This window comes from Malaclemys terrapin, chromosome 12 (assembly GCF_027887155.1).
Source record: "Malaclemys terrapin pileata isolate rMalTer1 chromosome 12, rMalTer1.hap1, whole genome shotgun sequence".
Lineage (NCBI taxonomy): Eukaryota > Metazoa > Chordata > Testudines > Emydidae > Malaclemys > Malaclemys terrapin.
In genome coordinates, this window is record NC_071516.1 from 49,136,538 (window position 1) to 49,155,766 (window position 19,229).

Below are 19,229 nucleotides of genomic sequence, written 5' to 3' on the forward strand. Positions count from 1 at the left end.
GCTTGAAAGTGCTGCTTGACCCAGTCCATGGCGCCATGGGGCACATAAGAAGAGGTAGCTTGAAAGTGCTGCTTCCTCCAGCTCGGTGGGTCCAAGGACAAATAAAGGGTCAGGTTCACAGTGCTGATTGACCCGGTCTGCTCAGACTTGCTTTGTTAGTGTGTGTGTTCATCCAGTTCTGGGGCTGGAGTAACCCAGTCCTGGGGAACCTAGGTCCTGCAGGATAGCTCCGCTGGGAGGGGACTTGCAGAAGGGAGAAGTAGAGCTCCATATATAAACACAAGTGACACAAGCAGTACATTGATAGGATCACAGAACCCCCACTCCCCTCCAAGAGTAACCCGAATAAATGAGCATACCCCAAGGTAACGGGCAAACTGGTAACACCTCCTCTCCCAGTCTATTGATCTCTCCTAATGCTGCCCATTACCATGCTATCTGTAACATACTGATCCTCGCAACACTTCTAGAAGGTTGGTCCATATTGGGAACTGAGGCAGGGACACACTGTGATCATGTATGTTTCTAGCTTAGGTAATTTTATGGCTCCCATCACCGCAGTAGCCAAGTCTCACCACATCCCTGTGTGGTGGGGAGTGCGGTTATTCCCATTTGACAAAGGGGGAACTGAGGCCCAGCCAGACTAAGTGACTTGTTCAGGGACACAGGGAGTGTGTGGCAGAGAAGGAAACAGAAGTGGAGTCTGTAACGTGGACCAGATTTTTGCTGGGGGTTAGAAACGACCAGACACACGCCATAGAAACTATCAATTAGGCAGCCACCACCAGTGGCGCCACAGTGAAGGTTACTCCAGGAATTGGTTCAAAGCCGAATAAAGAATCTAGGCTGAAATCCCCCATTTAGTCAGACCAGCTTCAAAGCTGGTGTGTCAGTGCAGGGGCTGGAGCAGAGATCGTGGTGCCAATTCGAGGTCATTTCACCTGGAGAGCCCTGACATAGAGCCCAGTGTCCCACCCAAAGTGACTCATCTCCAGCGCTGGAATGAAGATCTCGGAGCCTATTTAAACCCCGTGTGCTGTAGTTCGGTTGACATAACCCTCACTGCAGATGCAGCTAGGTCGATGGAGGAATTCTTCCAGCTACTGCCATTCATGGGGGTGGATTTACTAGAGCAAGGGGGAAACCCCTTGTCCCCTTTTGTCTCTGTAGTAAGTGTCTATACTATCCAGCACACCTGCAGCTGGAGCACTTGCTGCGTAGACACACACACAGAGTGAGAGACGGTCCCTGCCCAGAAGAGCTTCTAGCAGACTAGGGAGGAAGAACAGTCTAGTTCGGTTCCTTCTTCATCACTTACTGCCAGGGTGGCCCTGGGCCAGTCACTTAATCTCTCTGTACCTCAGCAGCCCCTCTGAGCCTTGGGGATGGAGCCATGGCACTGCCCTGCTTGCAGGGGTCCTGTGAGAGTTTTTAGTTGTTGGTTTTTTGACAAACCGTTTTCGGTCCCAAAACTCCAGTTTTGTCACAATCGAAATGTTTGGCAGCAGCATGTAGATTTGGGTGACATTTTTATCATGTCGGTTCCTGTGGCCAACTCAGTACTGCGTCATATTTCATAAAAGGTGACCAGCAAACCAAACTACACCTCCGGGATGAAAATGAAACAATAGGAGGGGTCTGAACTGAAGCTTTCTCAGCATTGTTGCTCCAAGAGACACTTTGAAATCTCAGCGTTTTTGTTCCCTTTTGAATTTTTTTTTTTTAATTTCAAAATTGCCAATATTCACCCAGCTCTAGTTGGGAAGTGTTCCTATTCTAAAGTCATGGGGCGCGAGACACGCAGGTGGGAAACTGAGGCACTGACTGATGGGCAGGGAATTCACAGCTGAGGCAGGAACTGACTGTGGCTCGCCAGAGCCCCAGTCCAGAGCTTCACCCACAAGCCCCCCCTTCCTATCCAGTCCTGCACCTGAAATCTCCATCTGACACGGAGCCGCTTTCAGAAGCACGGGCGCTGCGTCGCCTGGACCCAGCCCGGGGGTGGTTTCTGTGTCCGAGCTGGGGGAGCTTGTCAGCATAACTCCAAACCCAGGAGAGAAACCCTCACCCCGTGTCTGGCTCATCTGCGGGCACTGGTCTCACTTCCTGCTTTGAGATCATTTGCAGCTGCACTTTTCAAAGTCCAGCCTTGCCATTCTCAGGCTGGGTCTAGCTAGTTTAATAGGGTGATTAGCTTGTGCTGTCACTAGTTAGTGCTACATCCCTTCAGCCTAAAACAGCAGCAGAGCCTCCTTGAAAGACTAAAAACTCCTCCTGGTTCTCCCCTTGGAATCCCAACGTGGTGTTCAAAATAATGATCAGAGATTGATCACTAGCTGGGTTTTCTTAATGTTTCTTCTGCAGCAAAGGCAGACTTTGAAATGCACAAACTAGAAATGCTCCTGGCTGAAATGCTGGTTAAACAGCCGCTGCCCAGCAACTGGTGCAACCCAAATCCTGACATTAACGCTCATTCACCTCTTCCCCTGGATTCTGGTCTCACTCCACTAGTTGCCTGCCAGGGTACGGTGGCAGAAACATCATTACAAAGAAAACAAACTCAAGTCCCTTTTATTGTAAAGTAATTAGCCACTGGAACAATGTACCCGGGGTTCTGGTGGGTTCTCCCTCGCTGCCCATTATTAAATCAAGATGGGATGTTTTTCTAAAAGCTCTCTTAGGAACGATTTGGGGACAAGTCTCTAGGCTGGTCTAGAGGAGGGCAGACGAGATTATCTCTCTATGATCCCTTCTGGCCTTGGAATCTGCATTATTCTGATTTCTCCGCTTCGTGGGGTCGGACACACGGAGCGGGTCTGATCTCCGGGGGAAGCAGGAATTACACTGGTGTCCAGCAGGCAGGCGGAGCTGGGGCTGGGACTAAAAGCGATCAGGTGGATTCCCATCACAGCTCGCTCTGCCTTCCCGGCACCTGTGGAAAGCAACAGGCGCTGAGCTCCAGGTCCCCTTTCAACACCAAGGGGAGAGGAGTGGGGAGTGGGGTGGGAGGACCCCAGCCTCTCCACATATAGCTGTCGATCAGAGCGATCACACCTGTCAATCAAGTTTCACATCTCTAGCGAAGGGGTGATGGCAGTGCTGTGGGGGGACACCGGAGAGGGATTTCTGTGAGTCCAATGGATGTGAAATCAGCAGTGCACTAACGCTGATGGCTCCTGCCCCCGAAGGGCCCCTGGCAGTCCTTGCTGGTATCCGCAGGAGAGAGCGGGAAAGAGCGGGCGGGCCGGGGCCCCTTTGGAGCCGGGGCCACGCCATGGTAAACCCGGTACTGTGGAGCAGGCATGGCCACCTGGAAAGATGCTGAGAGACCACTGCCCGCATCTCCGAGCAAACAGGATGGGGGCTTTCAATTTTGCAATGCGTTGGGGTGAATTTTTTAGAGCGCTGCCGCAACGGCGCAGTTTTTGCGCACTAAGTGATTTGGCAGTGTGTACACCTGGGGAGTTACAGCGCTCAAAGATGCTTTACAGCACAGAAACTTTCCAGTGTAGTAGGGGCCACAGTGAGGAGAATCCCGATATTGCTCATACAAAAACCCAAGCTGCAGAATTGTGCTTCTCTTGTGCACCGCTTGGGGGCAGCACTTCCACAAACAATCCAGCACAAGGCACAAGAATGGGATCTACAGATAGTGAAAAAATATCTGTCAGCAGGTATCAGATCTGTATATGCACCTATGATCATGTGTCCATAATAACTGCGGAGTCTTGAATCTTCACATGTTTGAATATGGAACTTATCTGACAGTAGAGTAAAAATGCAGAAGAGGAATATTTGGGGAATCGATTGTTCAAGGTGTGACAACTAGGACTTGGATTTCAAAGGTTCCTAAAAGTGCCGGATGTCAAAATCCTATCGCAGTTTGTTGGGAAATAGGCACAAATGCTCTCAGCTTCCTCTGAAAAATAACAAAATGCAACAATAGTTCTAGCGTTCTCTTGAAAGGATACGTCAGGTCCCAAACACCTCTGCCCTGAATACAAGCACAGATTTTCACACGATGCTGCCCTGCTCACTAGCCGGATAATCTTCTCTCTAAAGGCCTGTCCCACAGTCCGCTAAAGCCAATAGTGGGTCTTTATATTCCCTTCAACAGACAGTAGATCAGCCCTTACATCTGGAGGGCTGTGACTCCAGTCCCTTCCCGGGATCCTCAACTACTTTCACCACTAGCAGAGTCTGCGCCCCTCCCCCCTATAGCCCATAGATATTAGCTGATAGAGGTAGCTTTTGGACTTCTGTCTAAACTCGTGCTGAGGGATTTGGGATCATTCAAGGCAGGTATAGATTTGTCCCTGAAGGAACAAATGAGGATATATAATGAGGATCCCACCGTAGTGTGCTAGGCGCTGTACAAACATAGCGAAAGGGCAGTCGGGTCCCCCTCTCTCAGCCCTTGTGCAAGTGATTCCGGTCTATAATGGAAGGAGTTTGTCTCTCCTTTATAATGAGGGGGATATGCAAATTGGGGTGATATTTCCCTGTTTAAATCTCCTTCTCTCGACCCAGGCTGCACCTGAAGAGACCATCCGCAATCCCCTGGGTCTGTGCAGTTACCAGACAGTCCCCCGAGAAGTTTCCCCTCCAGCACCCGGGAAAATGAGACTTTGGCTCCACTTACTTTTCATTGTAGCGGCTTTGTCAGGTATTTTCTCCACCTGAGCACATTGGGGTGCAGGAACATGTTATACTGAGATGCTGGCAGATGTTATATTATTGTCACTAATGTAGTTACATTGTAAACACGATTTTGTTTATTTGTTTGTTATTTTATTTATTTTATTCCTGATAATTGATGGAGAATGTATTTAACCTGACTGGTTCCTTCCCTGTTCCCTCTTTTCCCTCCTCCCCCCTCTCTCCAGGGGCCCGGTCACAGGTTGTTCTGACCCAGTCCGGTCCCGAAGTGAAGAAGCCCGGAGAATCCACCCAGCTGAAATGCGCCGTGAGCGGGTTTGTTCCTAACGACCGGTGGATGGATTGGGTCAGGCAGCAGCCGGGAAAGGGCCTGGAGTGGCTAGTTCACTATCACAAATCTTCAGTCACGAATTACTACTCCCCCTCCATCCAGGGGCGATTCACAGCCTCCAAGGACAGCTCCAACTTCTACCTGCAAATGACCAGCCTGAGAGCGGAGGACACCGCCGTGTATTACTGCGTGAGAGACACAGTGAGGGGAAGTGAATCTGAGCTCAGACAAAAACCTCCCCCTGCAGTAACAGCTCAATGTGTCCCTGCTGAGGGCGCGAACCAGCCCCCGACTGCCAGGGACAGGGGATGGGAGCAGCCCGAAGAAAGTCTCCCCGGCTATAAATAGCTGCAGACTGGTGCAGTTTCATAATCGGTTTAATTCACACACACACTCTCCCCGCACTCCTCTGAGCATCAGACACGGAGATGGAAAGATTTATTCTCTCTCCCTTTTTCTTCTATTCCAGACACACAAACAAAACAGACGTGCGTACAGAAAAATACACAAACACATATAAAAGCAATCACTACCACACAAAAACACATAAGTAAACATACAGAGGAAGCATGAAAACACACAGGCAAACACATAAATATTCACAATCACTCAAAAACCCCAACCAAACACACACCTAGACACACAAAAGCAAGCCCAAAGACACAAATAAACACATCCTGACAATATATACACACATAAACACACACATACAGAGATACATCCATAAACACACAGAAAACTCTCACATGAACACATATAAACCCAAACACACAAACAGACATATAAATACAATTACTGTGTGTATCAAATAGAAAGAGAATGGACCAAATTCTCCTCGCAGTCACGTTGCTTTAAATACGGAGTCTCTTCCCCGTCTTGGTCAAGCACTGGACTCGTGGGGCCTGGGTTCTAGCACCGCGTCTGCCAGGGAATCACTGCGCCGCCTTGGCTATATTCCTGGGCCCCACTCTGGGATAACGGTTTGTGTTCTGTTAAGGGTTACATTGAGGGTAAGGCTTTGCCTTTATTGTTAGGTCAGGGTCAGCTTTTAGCATTAGGTTCAGGATATAAATGTAGGGTTAGGGCTAATATTTGAAGTCAGGGTTAGAAATTACATTTCGGGTTACCATTCGGTTGAGGGGCAGAGTTAATATTATAGTTTTAAGATACACATTGAGTTTTAAAGTGAAGGTAAGTGCTCAGGTCAGGGTTAGAATTCACTCTTAGGGTTAGGACTAGGATTGGGAGCTAAAGAAGGGGATAAAGAAGGTGTGAATTTCACCTGCATAAATTCAGGTAGGAATCTCAAATGCAGTCATGCACTGCTAGCAGCCCGGCTGTGAGAAGGTCCCAGCGCTTCTCTCTCAAACTCACACGAAGAACCTGAATTCGCGCTAGGAAATACCGGGTGTCCCTTATAAGGAGGGGGATATGAAAAAAGCGGTCAGAGATTCCTGTTTAAATCTGTGCCTCTCTCTGCCCAGGCTGTACCTGGAGAGACAATCCGCAGCCCCTGGGTCTGTGCAGTGACCAGCCATTCCACTGAGAACTTTTCCCTCCAACTCCAGGGAACATGAGAGTTTGCATCCACTTAGTTTTCATTGTAACAGCCCTGGAAGGTATATTTTCCCTCTCCATGTGCTGAGGAAGCAGGGGGGTTATTGTGCTATTGCCCGAGATACGAATGTTCCCCTTAATGTGTCTTTATTCCCAGGTGCCCAGTCGCAGGTGCTGGTGGAGTCCGGAGGGGATGTGAAAAAGCCCGGAGACTTTCTCCGCCTCTCCTGCAAAACCTCCGGGTTCCCCTTCAGCAGTTATCTCATGGATTGGATCCGTCTGGCCCCTGGGAAGGGGCTGGAGTGGCTGGCCGGAGCTGCTGCCCAGGGGAGCACCTACTACGCTGATTCCGTGCAAGGGCGACTCACCATTTCCAGAGACAACGCCAACAGCCTGGTGCATTTGCAAATCAGCAGCCTGAGAGCGGAGGACACCGCCCTGTATTACTGTGTCAGAGACACACAACCAGGGACCTAGGACAAAAACCAAGCACTGTAGCCACGCTCTGGAGTTTGCTGGTTGGGGCGCTCGAGGTTTGCAAAGTTGTTGCAATCTGGGGAGAGACAATATTTAAGAACCAGACCCGCCGCATTGGGAGCACTGGCTGTGTCAATAAACTAGGGAGTTTGAGTCACATAAGGGTCTAAGGCTCCTTATTATAACGCCCGCCTAGCGGTACCTGGATCCCAGTGGAAATTACAGCCTCGAGTTAAGCACCCTGACTCTCCACCCCACTCTGCCTGAGCCAGAGACTGGAGTTCAAGGTAGATCTTGTACCGCCCAGGAGAGGGCCCAGGGACCGGCTAGAAGGTTTTCCGGGGGACTCATCTCCAGAGAGCTGCGGTCGAGGTGGTTCTACTTGCTACAGAATCCTTTAAATGTCTTTGAACGAGAGAGCAAGACAGAGTGTGAATGAGAATGTCTGGATAGCCCAGTGTTACGGGCACTCTTCTGGGATCAAGGGAGGCTCATGTTAAAGGCCTTGGCTTCACAGCCGCGGCAGCGCTGTGAAGTGCGAGTGCAGTCGCGCCGCCAGCGCTGTGAGAGCTGTAAGTACTCCACCTCTCCGAGGGGAATAGCAGCGCTGTGAGCGAGCGTGCAGTGCTGTATGTACTCCACCTCTGCGAGGGGAATAGCAGCGCTGGGAGCGAGTGTGCAGTGCTGTATGTACTCCACCTCTCCGAGGGGAATAGCAGCGCTGCGAGCGAGCGTGCAGTGCTGTATGTACTCCACCTCTCTGAGGGGAATAGCAGCGCTGCGAGCGAGCGTGCAGTGCTGTATGTACTCCACCTCTCCGAGGGGAATAGCAGCGCTGTGAGCGAGCGTGCAGTGCTGTAAGTACTCCACCTCTCCGAGGGGAATAGCAGCGCTGGGAGCGAGCGTGCAGTGCTGTATGTACTCCACCTCTCCGAGGGGAATAGCAGCGCTGTGAGCGAGCGTGCAGTGCTGTAAGTACTCCACCTCTGCGAGGGGAATAGCAGCGCTGTGAGCGAGCGTGCAGTGCTGTAAGTACTCCACCTCTGCGAGGGGAATAGCAGCGCTGCGAGCGAGCGTGCAGTGCTGTAAGTACTCCACCTCTCCGAGGGGAATAGCAGCGCTGCGAGCGAGCGTGCAGTGCTGTATGTACTCCACCTCTGCGAGGGGAATAGCAGCGCTGTGAGCGAGCGTGCAGTGCTGTAAGTACTCCACCTCTGCGAGGGGAATAGCAGCGCTGCGAGCGAGCGTGCAGTGCTGTAAGTACTCCACCTCTCCGAGGGGAATAGCAGCGCTGTGAGCGAGCGTGCAGTGCTGTAAGTACTCCACCTCTCCGAGGGGAATAGCAGCGCTGCGAGCGAGCGTGCAGTGCTGTATGTACTCCACCTCTCCGAGGGGAATAGCAGCGCTGCGAGCGAGCGTGCAGTGCTGTAAGTACTCCACCTCTCCGAGGGGAATAGCAGCGCTGCGAGCGAGCGTGCAGTGCTGTATGTACTCCACCTCTGCGAGGGGAATAGCAGCGCTGTGAGCGAGCGTGCAGTGCTGTAAGTACTCCACCTCTGCGAGGGGAATAGCAGCGCTGCGAGCGAGCGTGCAGTGCTGTAAGTACTCCACCTCTCCGAGGGGAATAGCAGCGCTGTGAGCGAGCGTGCAGTGCTGTAAGTACTCCACCTCTCCGAGGGGAATAGCAGCGCTGCGAGCGAGCGTGCAGTGCTGTATGTACTCCACCTCTCCGAGGGGAATAGCAGCGCTGCGAGCGAGCGTGCAGTGCTGTATGTACTCCACCTCTCCGAGGGGAATAGCAGCGCTGCGAGCGAGCGTGCAGTGCTGTATGTACTCCACCTCTCCGAGGGGAATAGCAGCGCTGCGAGCGAGCGTGCAGTGCTGTATGTACTCCACCTCTCCGAGGGGAATAGCAGCGCTATGAGCGAGCGTGCAGTGCTGTATGTACTCCACCTCTCCGAGGGGAATAGCAGTGCTGTGAGCGAGCGTGCAGCGCTGCAGGCACTGATTACACTGGCGCTTTCCAGCGCTGCACTCGCTGCGCTCGGGGGGGGCGTTTTCACACCCCTGGGCACAGCAACTTGCAGCACTTCCAGCGCCAAGGCCTAAGTCCCTGTGTTCTAATGAGGATTTAAGTGCTGTATTAACAGGTTCCAGGCAGTGTCGTGTGTTGGCTACAGCAATGTGCTGGCTGGGCCTCAGGGGACCTGGCTTTTCTCCCAACAGCCAACAGACCTTGGGCAAATCAGCTTCCTTCTCTGTGTCTCAGTTTATCCACCTCTACAAAGGGGACACTACAGCTCATCGTCCTTTCCCAAAGCTCTGTTACAGAGCTGAGTGTTTTCATCATCCAAGGGTGTAAGAACTCCTGGGCTAAATTTTACACCATGGATAAATTCAGTGCTTTAGATCAGTCTGAAGATGCCTCTCTTCTCTCAGGTTCTCACACAATTGTGAATAATAGAATCATAGAATCATAGAATCTCAGGGTTGGAAGGGACCTCAGGAGGTATCTAGTCCAACCCCCTGCTCAAAGCAGGACCAATTCCCAACTAAATCATCCCAGCCAGGGCTTTGTTAAGCTGGGCCTTAAAAACCTCCAAGGAAAGAGACTCCACCACCTCCCTAGCTAACCCATTCCAGTGCTTCCTAGTGAAAGAGTTTTTCCTAATATCCAACCTGGACCTCCCCCACTGCAACTTGAGACCATTGCTCCTTGTTCTGTCATCTGCCACCACTGAGAACAGCCGAGCTCCATCCTCTTTGGAACCCCCTTCAGGTAGTTGAAGGCTGCTATCAAATCCCCCCTCATTCTTCTCTTCTGGAGACTAAACAATCCCAGTTCCCTCCGCCTCTCCTCATAAGTCATGTGCTCCAGACCCCTAATCATTTTTGTTGCCCTCCGCTGGACTCTTTCCAATTTTTCCACATCTTTCTTGTAGTGTGAGGCCCAAAACTGGACACAATACTCCAGGTGAGGCCTCACCAATGTCGAATAGAGGGGAACGATCACGTCCCTCGATCTGCTGGCAATGCCCCTACTTATACAGCCCAAAATGCCATTAGCCTTCTTGGCAACAAGAGCACACTGTTGACTCATATCCAGCTTCTCGTCCACTGTGACCCCTAGGTCCTTTTCTGCAGAACTGCTACCTAGCCATTCGGTCCCTAGTCTGTAGCAGTGCATGGGATTCTTCCGTCCTAAGTGCAGGACTCTGCACTTGTCCTTGTTGAACCTCATCAGGTTTTTTTTGGCCCAATCCTCTAATTTGTCTAGGTTCCTCTGTATCCGATCCCTACCCTCCAGTGTATCTACCACTCCTCCCAGTTTAGTGTCATCTGCAAACTTGCTGAGGGTGCAGTCCATGCCATCCTCCAGATCATTAATAAAGATATTAAACAAAACCAGCCCCAGGAACGACCCTTGGGGCACTCCGCTTGAAACCGGCTGCCAACTAGACATAGAGCCATTGATCACTACCCGTTGAGCCCGACGATCTAGCCAGCTTTCTATCCACCTTACAGTCCATTCATCCAGCCCATACTTCTTTAACTTGGCGGCAAGAATACTGTGGGAGACAGTATCAAAAGCTTTGCTAAAGTCAAGGAATAACACATCCACTGCTTTCCCCTCATCCACAGAGCCAGTTATCTCATCATAGAAGGCAATTAGGTTAGTCAGGCACGACTTCCCCTTGGTGAATCCATGCTGACTGTTCCTGATCACTTTCCTCTCCTCTAAATGTTTCAGAATTGATTCCTTGAGGACCTGCTCCATGATTTTTCCAGGGACTGAGGTGAGGCTGACTGGCCTGTAGTTCCCCGGATCCTCCTTCTTCCCTTTTTTAAAGATGGGCACTACATTAGCCTTTTTCCAGTCATCCGGGACCTCCCCCGATCGCCATGAGTTTTCAAAAATAATGGCTAATGGCTCTGCAATCTCACCCGCCAACTCCTTTAGCACCCTTGGATGCAGCGCATCCAGCCCCATGGACTTGTGCACGTCCAGTTTTTCTAAATAGTCCTGAACCACTTCTTTCTCCACAGAGGGTTGGTCACCTTCTCCCCATGCTGTACTGCCCAGTGCAGCAATCTGGGAGCTGACCTTGTTCGTGAAGACAGAGGCAAAAAAATCATTGAGTACATTAGCTTTTTCCACATCCTCGGTCACTAGGTTGCCTCCCTCATTCAGTAAGGGGCCCACACTTTCCTTGATTTTCTTCTTGTTGCTAACATATCTGAAGAAACCCTTCTTGCTACTCTTAACAGCTCTTGCTAACTGCAACTCCAAGTGTGATTTGTAATAATCTCCCTTCAGTCCTGCCTGAATCCTCCCTCGACTCTCCCCTAAAGAAAAACTCCCAGACATGCCGCTCTTGGCCCACTAATCCCAGGGAGGCTCCACTGCGAAACCTTAACTCTGGCCTCAGACTCCCCCTCCCCCCCTACAGCTTCTCCCACCTGCACCCACAGACGGGCCCCAGACCTACTCCAAAGCACGAGCCAGGCTTGCTCAGATCACTTTCCTAGTGTCATGGATCATTTCAATGTAGCCGGTCACTGCCGGGAAGGGAAAGGGGCTTCCCCCAAATCCCTCCCAGCACCATGGGAAATCTTCCCTCTCCAGCGGGTGGCCCAGCCCAATGGATCCCTGGGACACGACCCCTCCCCAGACACTGACCTCCCTGACCGGACGTTGCATGGCCCTTGTGCGCGTGGAACGGGGCTCCAGAGCTGAGTCCCCCCAATCCCCAATATCCCCTCACAATAGCCAGGCCCTCAGTTCCTGGGTGAGGAAATACAGTCACTGCAGGGAGCTGGTCATTCCTCCCAGGGGTCCGAAAGTGTCAGGAGGACCCAGCGCCCTGTGCCCGGCGCTGCACAGACACACAGGACGGGACAGTCTGACTCCTGCACCCGGAGCCCTGGGGCGAGTCAGTCAGATCACTGGCAACAGGAGTGTGTGTCTCTTATAAAGCGGGGACATGCAAATGAGGGAGACAGTTTCCTGTTTAAATCTGTGCCTCTCTCTGCCCAGGCTGCATCCGGAGACACAATCCGCAGCCCCTGGGTCTGTGCAGTGACCAGCCAGACCCTGAGAACTTTCCCTTCCAGCACCAGGGAAAATGGGATTTTTCCTACTTGTAATTTTCTCTCTAGCAGCTTTGGAAGGTATTTTCCTCCTTTGAATAACTGGCAGAATTAGAAGAATATTTTGTTACCGCTGTTTTTATACTGATATTAACGGCCTGTCTCTGTTCTCAGGTGTCCGGTCCCAGGTGCAGCTGGTGGAGTCCGGAGGGGGTGTGAAAAAGCCCGGAGACTCTCTCCGCCTCTCCTGCAAAGCCTCCAGGTTCACCTTCAGCGATTACTGGATGAGCTGGGTCAGACAGGCCCCTGGGAAGGGACTGGAATGAGTCGCTAATATAAACTACGATGGGAGTACTATATACTACTTTGATTCAGTGAAAGGCCGATTCACCATTTCCCGGGACAACTCTGTCAACACGGTGTATCTGCAAATGACCGGCCTGAAGCCCGAGGACACCGCCCGCTATTACTGTGCGAGAGACACAGTGACACACAAACCGATTGATGCTCCTGCAAAAACCCAGGCTGCAGAATCCGTGCGCCACATGGGGGCAGCAGCGACATAAACAACAGGGCTTTGGGCACAGGAATGAGAACCAGCATCCAGGGGAATGAAATACAAACCAGCCACAAGGCTTTAACCCTTTCATGCCCTAGCAACGTTCCCCTTTTGCTTCACAGAGGCCCACTGGGTCTGCGCCGCAGACATTCCTCGCTGCTTCAGTCAGGTGTGAGTCCTGGTCCCACGGTCAGTCTCTCCTTGTAGATCTGGATCTTTCACTGATGTAAAATGTGGTTAATGTGACCGGTTCTCACATTGTTCCTTCGCTTGCCTGACCCCACAGGGACCCGGTCACAGATTCTTCTCACCTCTCCCAGTCCGGAAGGGAAGATGCCCAGTGTGACACTGGCAGACCAAGTGCCAGCTCATGCCAAGGCCCCCAGGCCCTACAAGTGCATAGCTGGAGCCAGCCTCGTTTACCTGTGTGCGAGCACCAGCACAACAGACGTTGTTCGAGGTTCAGTGCATAGGAATGGGTTTAATGTTTTCACTTCATGAAATGTTTGTAGGGTGTTCCCCGCACTGTTTTCACTTATGTGCACCCTGGTATACCCTGACAGCAAACATTTGCATTGTATGTACCCCTGCGACTAAAAGTAACTCTTCAAACGAAGGAGGCTTCCCTAAGAAGTTGTTACATCCTGTTCATTATACTCAAATGGACCATTGTGAGATCAAGGATCAAAACCTTCCCTAAATGCATTCTTCCCACCCCACCCCCCACTACTTGTACAGCAGTTTACAAAAACTTTTGAACTAAACCTCAGAGCATCTGAAAATCAAAACTCCCAAGGCTGAGAATAGAACCTTAAGTCCCGATTTCCTGCTCTAGTCATTTGTCTCTCCTCGCTCCAGGAGGAAACCCCAGATTCCTAGACTCCTCCTGTAGCTGGGAAGAAATAGAACCCAGGTGTTCTGGTAACGGGGTGACAAAGCCTGCCGTTGGCAGAACGGCAAATTGATTCGGAACAAACAGCCTCCCAGGTGCTCAGACTCCCAAGAAGATGCTGCAGTGTATCGCTGCTGTGACTTCTGATAGGGGTGCTGTGCGTATTACACCAATTGGGCAAAGGAGAGATGCACTATCTCCAGGGACAACAATCCCAACCATCTGTTGTGTTTACAAATGAGCAGCCCGAGAGACCTGAGGACCCCGCCCCATGTTACCGAGGTACAGATACACCGCGAGGGGAGACTCAGAGACTTTCATGTCAGAAGGGACCATCCTGGTCATCTAGTCTGACCTGCACATCACAGGCCACAGAACCTCCCCCACCCACTCCTGTAACAGACCCCTAACCTATGGCTGAGTTACCGAAGCCCCCAAATCATGGCTTAAAGACTGTCTGAGCTGAGACAAAAACTTTGTCCCTCAAGGTCTGTCTAATCTACAATAAACTGAATTGGGAGAAAAGACACAACTCCAGGAACCCGTGGATTTTATTTAATCCCGTTCCTTTCAGTTAATTGATACTGAAACCAAGTGATTAGATATAACTCCTCACAGACAGATACTATTTTAATAACAGGGAGCTTCTCTTCCCCCAACATTCACCTCCTCCTAACACACTCTGCTCCCCCAAGGGGCTCAGATGTTTTTACGCAGCCTAGTCGCCTATACCAGGAACAACGCTGCCCCCCCCCCCCCCCCCCCACAGACACAATTCCTGGGAGTTTGTTCAAGCAGAGGCACAAGATTCTAATATCGCCTAGCACTGGCTGAGATGCCCAGACCCCGATTCCCATAGAAATCAATGCCCAGAGGACTCAGTTTGAAATAATACTCTCCCTGGTTTCTTGGCCTCGATTGTATCCCCCACCCCTACAGACTCATCCATACATTTCACCATTCCCCTTATTATAACACTGATATAAAGTGAAAATGTTCCGACCTCTGCCTGACACCTCCACACCTGTTCACTGGAACCCCACAGACACCTTATCCCTACCCCCTGTCCTCCCACTGCCATGCCCACCCCACAGACACCTTATCCCTACCCCCTGTCCTCCCACTGCCATTCCCACCCCACAGACACCTTATCCCTACCCCCTGTCCTCCCACTGCCATGCCCACCCCACAGACACCTTATCCCTACCCCCTGTCCTCCCACTGCCATTCCCACCCCACAGACACCTTATCCCTACCCCCTGTCCTCCCACTGCCATGCCCACCCCACAGACACCTTATCCCTACCCCCTGTCCTCCCACTGCCATTCCCACCTCACAGACACCTTATCCCTACCCCCTGTCCTCCCACTGCCATTCCCACCCCACAGACACCTTATCCCTACCCCCTGTCCTCCCACTGCCATTCCCACCCCACAGACACCTTATCCCTACCCCCTGTCCTCCCACTGCCATTCCCACCCCACAGACACCTTATCCCTACCCCCTGTCCTCCCACTGCCATTCCCACCCCACAGACACCTTATCCCTACCCCCTGTCCTCCCACTGCCATTCCCACCCCACAGACACCTTATCCCTACCCCCTGTCCTCCCACTGCCATTCCCACCCCACAGACACCTTATCCCTACCCCCTGTCCTCCCACTGCCATTCCCACCCCACAGACACCTTATCCCTACCCCCTGTCCTCCCACTGCCATTCCCACCCCACAGACACCTTATCCCTACCCCCTGTCCTCCCACTGCCATTCCCACCCCACAGACACCTTATCCCTACCCCCTGTCCTCCCACTGCCATTCCCACCCCACAGACACCTTATCCCTACCCCCTGTCCTCCCACTGCCATTCCCACCCCACAGACACCTTATCCCTACCCCCTGTCCTCCCACTGCCATGCCCACCCCACAGACACCTTATCCCTACCCCCTGTCCTCCCACTGCCATTCCCACCCCACAGACACCTTATCCCTACCCCCTGTCCTCCCACTGCCATTCCCACCCCACAGACACCTTATCCCTACCCCCTGTCCTCCCACTGCCATTCCCACCCCACAGACACCTTATCCCTACCCCCTGTCCTCCCACTGCCATGCCCACCTCACAGACACCTTATCCCTACCCCCTGTCCTCCCACTGCCATTCGCACCTCACAGAGACCTTATCCCTACCCCCTGTCCTCCCATTGCCATTCCCACCCCACAGACACCTTATCCCTATCCCCTGTCCTCCCACTGCCATTCCCACCCCACAGACACCTTATCCCTACCCCCTGTCCTCCCACTGCCATTCCCACCTCACAGAGACCTTATCCCTACCCCCTGTCCTCCCACTGCCATGCCCACCCCACAGACACCTTATCCCTACCCCCTGTCCTCCCACTGCCATTCCCACCCCACAGACACCTTATCCCTACCCCCTGTCCTCCCACTGCCATTCCCACCTCACAGAGACCTTATCCCTACCCCGTGTCCTCCCACTGCCATTCCCACCCCACAGACACCTTATCCCTACCCCCTGTCCTCCCACTGCCATTCCCACCCCACAGACACCTTATCCCTACCCCCTGTCCTCCCACTGCCATTCCCACCCCACAGACACCTTATCCCTATCCCCTGTCCTCCCACTGCCATTCCCACCTCACAGACACCTTATCCCTACCCCCTGTCCTCCCACTGCCATTCCCACCCCACAGACACCTTATCCTTACCCCCTGTCCTCCCACTGCCATTCCCACCCCACAGACACCTTATCCCTACCCCCTGTCCTCCCACTGCCATTCCCACCTCACAGACACCTTATCCCTACCCCCTGTCCTCCCACTGCCATGCCCACCCCACAGACACCTTATCCCTACCCCCTGTCCTCCCACTGCCATTCCCACCCCACAGACACCTTATCCTTACCCCCTGTCCTCCCACTGCCATTCCCACCCCACAGACACCTTATCCCTACCCCCTGTCCTCCCACTGCCATTCCCACCCCACAGACACCTTATCCCTACCCCCTGTCCTCCCACTGCCATTCCCACCTCACAGACACCTTATCCCTACCCCCTGTCCTCCCACTGCCATTCCCACCCCACAGACACCTTATCCCTACCCCCTGTCCTCCCACTGCCATTCCCACCCCACAGACACCTTATCCCTATCCCCTGTCCTCCCACTGCCATTCCCACCCCACAGACACCTTATCCCTACCCCCTGTCCTCCCACTGCCATTCCCACCTCACAGACACCTTATCCCTACCCCCTGTCCTCCCACTGCCATTCCCACCTCACAGACACCTTATCCCTACCCCCTGTCCTCCCACTGCCATTCCCACCTCACAGACACCTTATCCCTACCCCCTGTCCTCCCACTGCCATTCCCACCCCACAGACACCTTATCCCTACCCCCTGTCCTCCCACTGCCATGCCCACCCCACAGACACCTTATCCCTACCCCCTGTCCTCCCACTGCCATTCCCACCTCACAGACACCTTATCCCTACCCCCTGTCCTCCCACTGCCATTCCCACCCCACAGACACCTTATCCTTACCCCCTGTCCTCCCACTGCCATTCCCACCCCACAGACACCTTATCCCTACCCCCTGTCCTCCCACTGCCATTCCCACCTCACAGACACCTTATCCCTACCCCCTGTCCTCCCACTGCCATTCCCACCCCACAGACACCTTATCCTTACCCCCTGTCCTCCCACTGCCATTCCCACCCCACAGACACCTTATCCCTACCCCCTGTCCTCCCACTGCCATTCCCACCTCACAGACACCTTATCCCTACCCCCTGTCCTCCCACTGCCATTCCCACCTCACAGACACCTTATCCCTACCCCCTGTCCTCCCACTGCCATTCCCACCCCACAGACACCTTATCCCTACCCCCTGTCCTCCCACTGCCATGCCCACCTCACAGACACCTTATCCCTACCCCCTGTCCTCCCACTGCCATTCGCACCTCACAGACACCTTATCCCTACCCCCTGTCCTCCCACTGCCATTCCCACCTCACAGACACCTTATCCCTACCCCCTGTCCTCCCACTGCCATTCCCACCCCACAGACACCTTATCCCTACCCCCTGTCCTCCCACTGCCATTCCCACCCCACAGACACCTTATCCCTACCCCCTGTCCTCCCACTGCCATTCCCACCTCACAGACACCTTATCCCTACCCCCTGTCCTCCCACTGCCATTCCCACCCCACAGACACCTTATCCCTACCCCCTGTCCTCCCACTGCCATTCCCACCCCACAGACACCTTATCCCTACCCCCTGTCCTCCCACTGCCATTCCCACCCCACAGACACCTTATCCCTACCCCCTGTCCTCCCACTGCCATTCCCACCTCACAGACACCTTATCCCTACCCCCTGTCCTCCCACTTCCATTCCCACCCCACAGACACCTTATCCCTACCCCCTGTCCTCCCACTGCCATTCCCACCCCACAGACACCTTATCCCTACCCCCTGTCCTCCCACTGCTATTCCCACCCCACAGACACCTTATCCCTACCCCCTGTCCTCCCACTGCCATTCCCACCCCACAGACACCTTATCCCTACCCCCTGTCCTCCCACTGCCATTCCCACCCCACAGACACCTGTGGCACCTTTGAGACTCTCACAGGCCTTAGGAGGCGGCCAGTCCTCGCCCTCAGACAACCCACCAACCTTAACCATATTCTCCCCAGCAACCACGCACCGCACCATAACCACTCTAACTCAGGAACCAACCCATGCAACAAACCTCCATGCCAACTCTGCCCACATAGCTACACCAGCAACAGCATCACAGGACCTAACCAGATCAGCTACAACATCACCGGCTCATTCACCTGCACGTCCACCAATGTTATATATGCCATCATGTGCCAGCAATGCCCCTCTGCTATGGACATTGGCCAAACTGGACAGTCACTACGCAAGAGGATAAATGGACACAAGTCAGATATTAGGAATAGCAATATATACAAAAACCTGTAGGAGAACACTTCAGCCTCCCTGGCCACACAATAGCAGATGTAAAGGTAGCCATCTTACAGCAAAAAAACTTCAGGACCAGACTCCAAAGAGAAACTGCTGAGCTCCAGTTCATTTGCAAATTTGACACCATCAGATCAGGATTAAACAAAGACTGTGAATGGCTATCCAACTACAGAAACAGTTTCTCCTCCCTTGGTGTTCACACCTCAACTGCTAGCAGAGCACCTCACCCTCCCTGATTGAACGAACCTCGTTATCTCCCTACTGATTTATACCTGCCTCTGGAAATTTCCATTACTTACATCTGACGAAGTGGGCATTCACCCACGAAAGCTTATGCTCCAATACTTCTGTTAGTCTTAAAGGTGCCACAGGACCCTCTGTTGCTTTTTACAGATTCAGACTAACACGGCTACCCCTCTGATACTCCTCACTTAAAGTTGTCCTGGTTATCGTTGTTTTGTTGTTATGTTGCTGATCAATTAGAGAAGTGGCTCTCAAACTTTTTTCCCGGGGACCACTTGAAAATTGCTGAGGGTCTTGGTGGACCACTTAATGATCTTTCAAAATGTTGTCCATTAGCTAACTATTGTAAACCGCTTTGGATAAAAGTGCTATATTAAAAAACCCTAACTAATAATTAACGTTTTTTATT

The 19,229-nt window shown here is 52.6% G+C and overlaps 2 pseudogenes and 1 gene segment (V, D, J or C); all 3 read left to right on the top strand.

Moving 5' to 3' along the window:
* Window positions 1-4,559: 4,559 nt before the first annotated feature.
* Window positions 4,560-5,338, top strand: LOC128846267 (immunoglobulin heavy variable 3-7-like). The segment is given in 2 exon segments: window positions 4,560-4,666; window positions 4,887-5,338. Coding segments are annotated over 2 exon segments (498 nt in total).
* Window positions 5,339-6,563: 1,225 nt separating this feature from the next.
* On the top strand, window positions 6,564-7,194 carry LOC128846268 (Ig heavy chain V region 914-like; annotated as a pseudogene).
* Window positions 7,195-12,150: 4,956 nt separating this feature from the next.
* Window positions 12,151-13,175, top strand: LOC128846269 (Ig heavy chain V region 3-like; annotated as a pseudogene).
* Window positions 13,176-19,229: the final 6,054 nt, after the last annotated feature.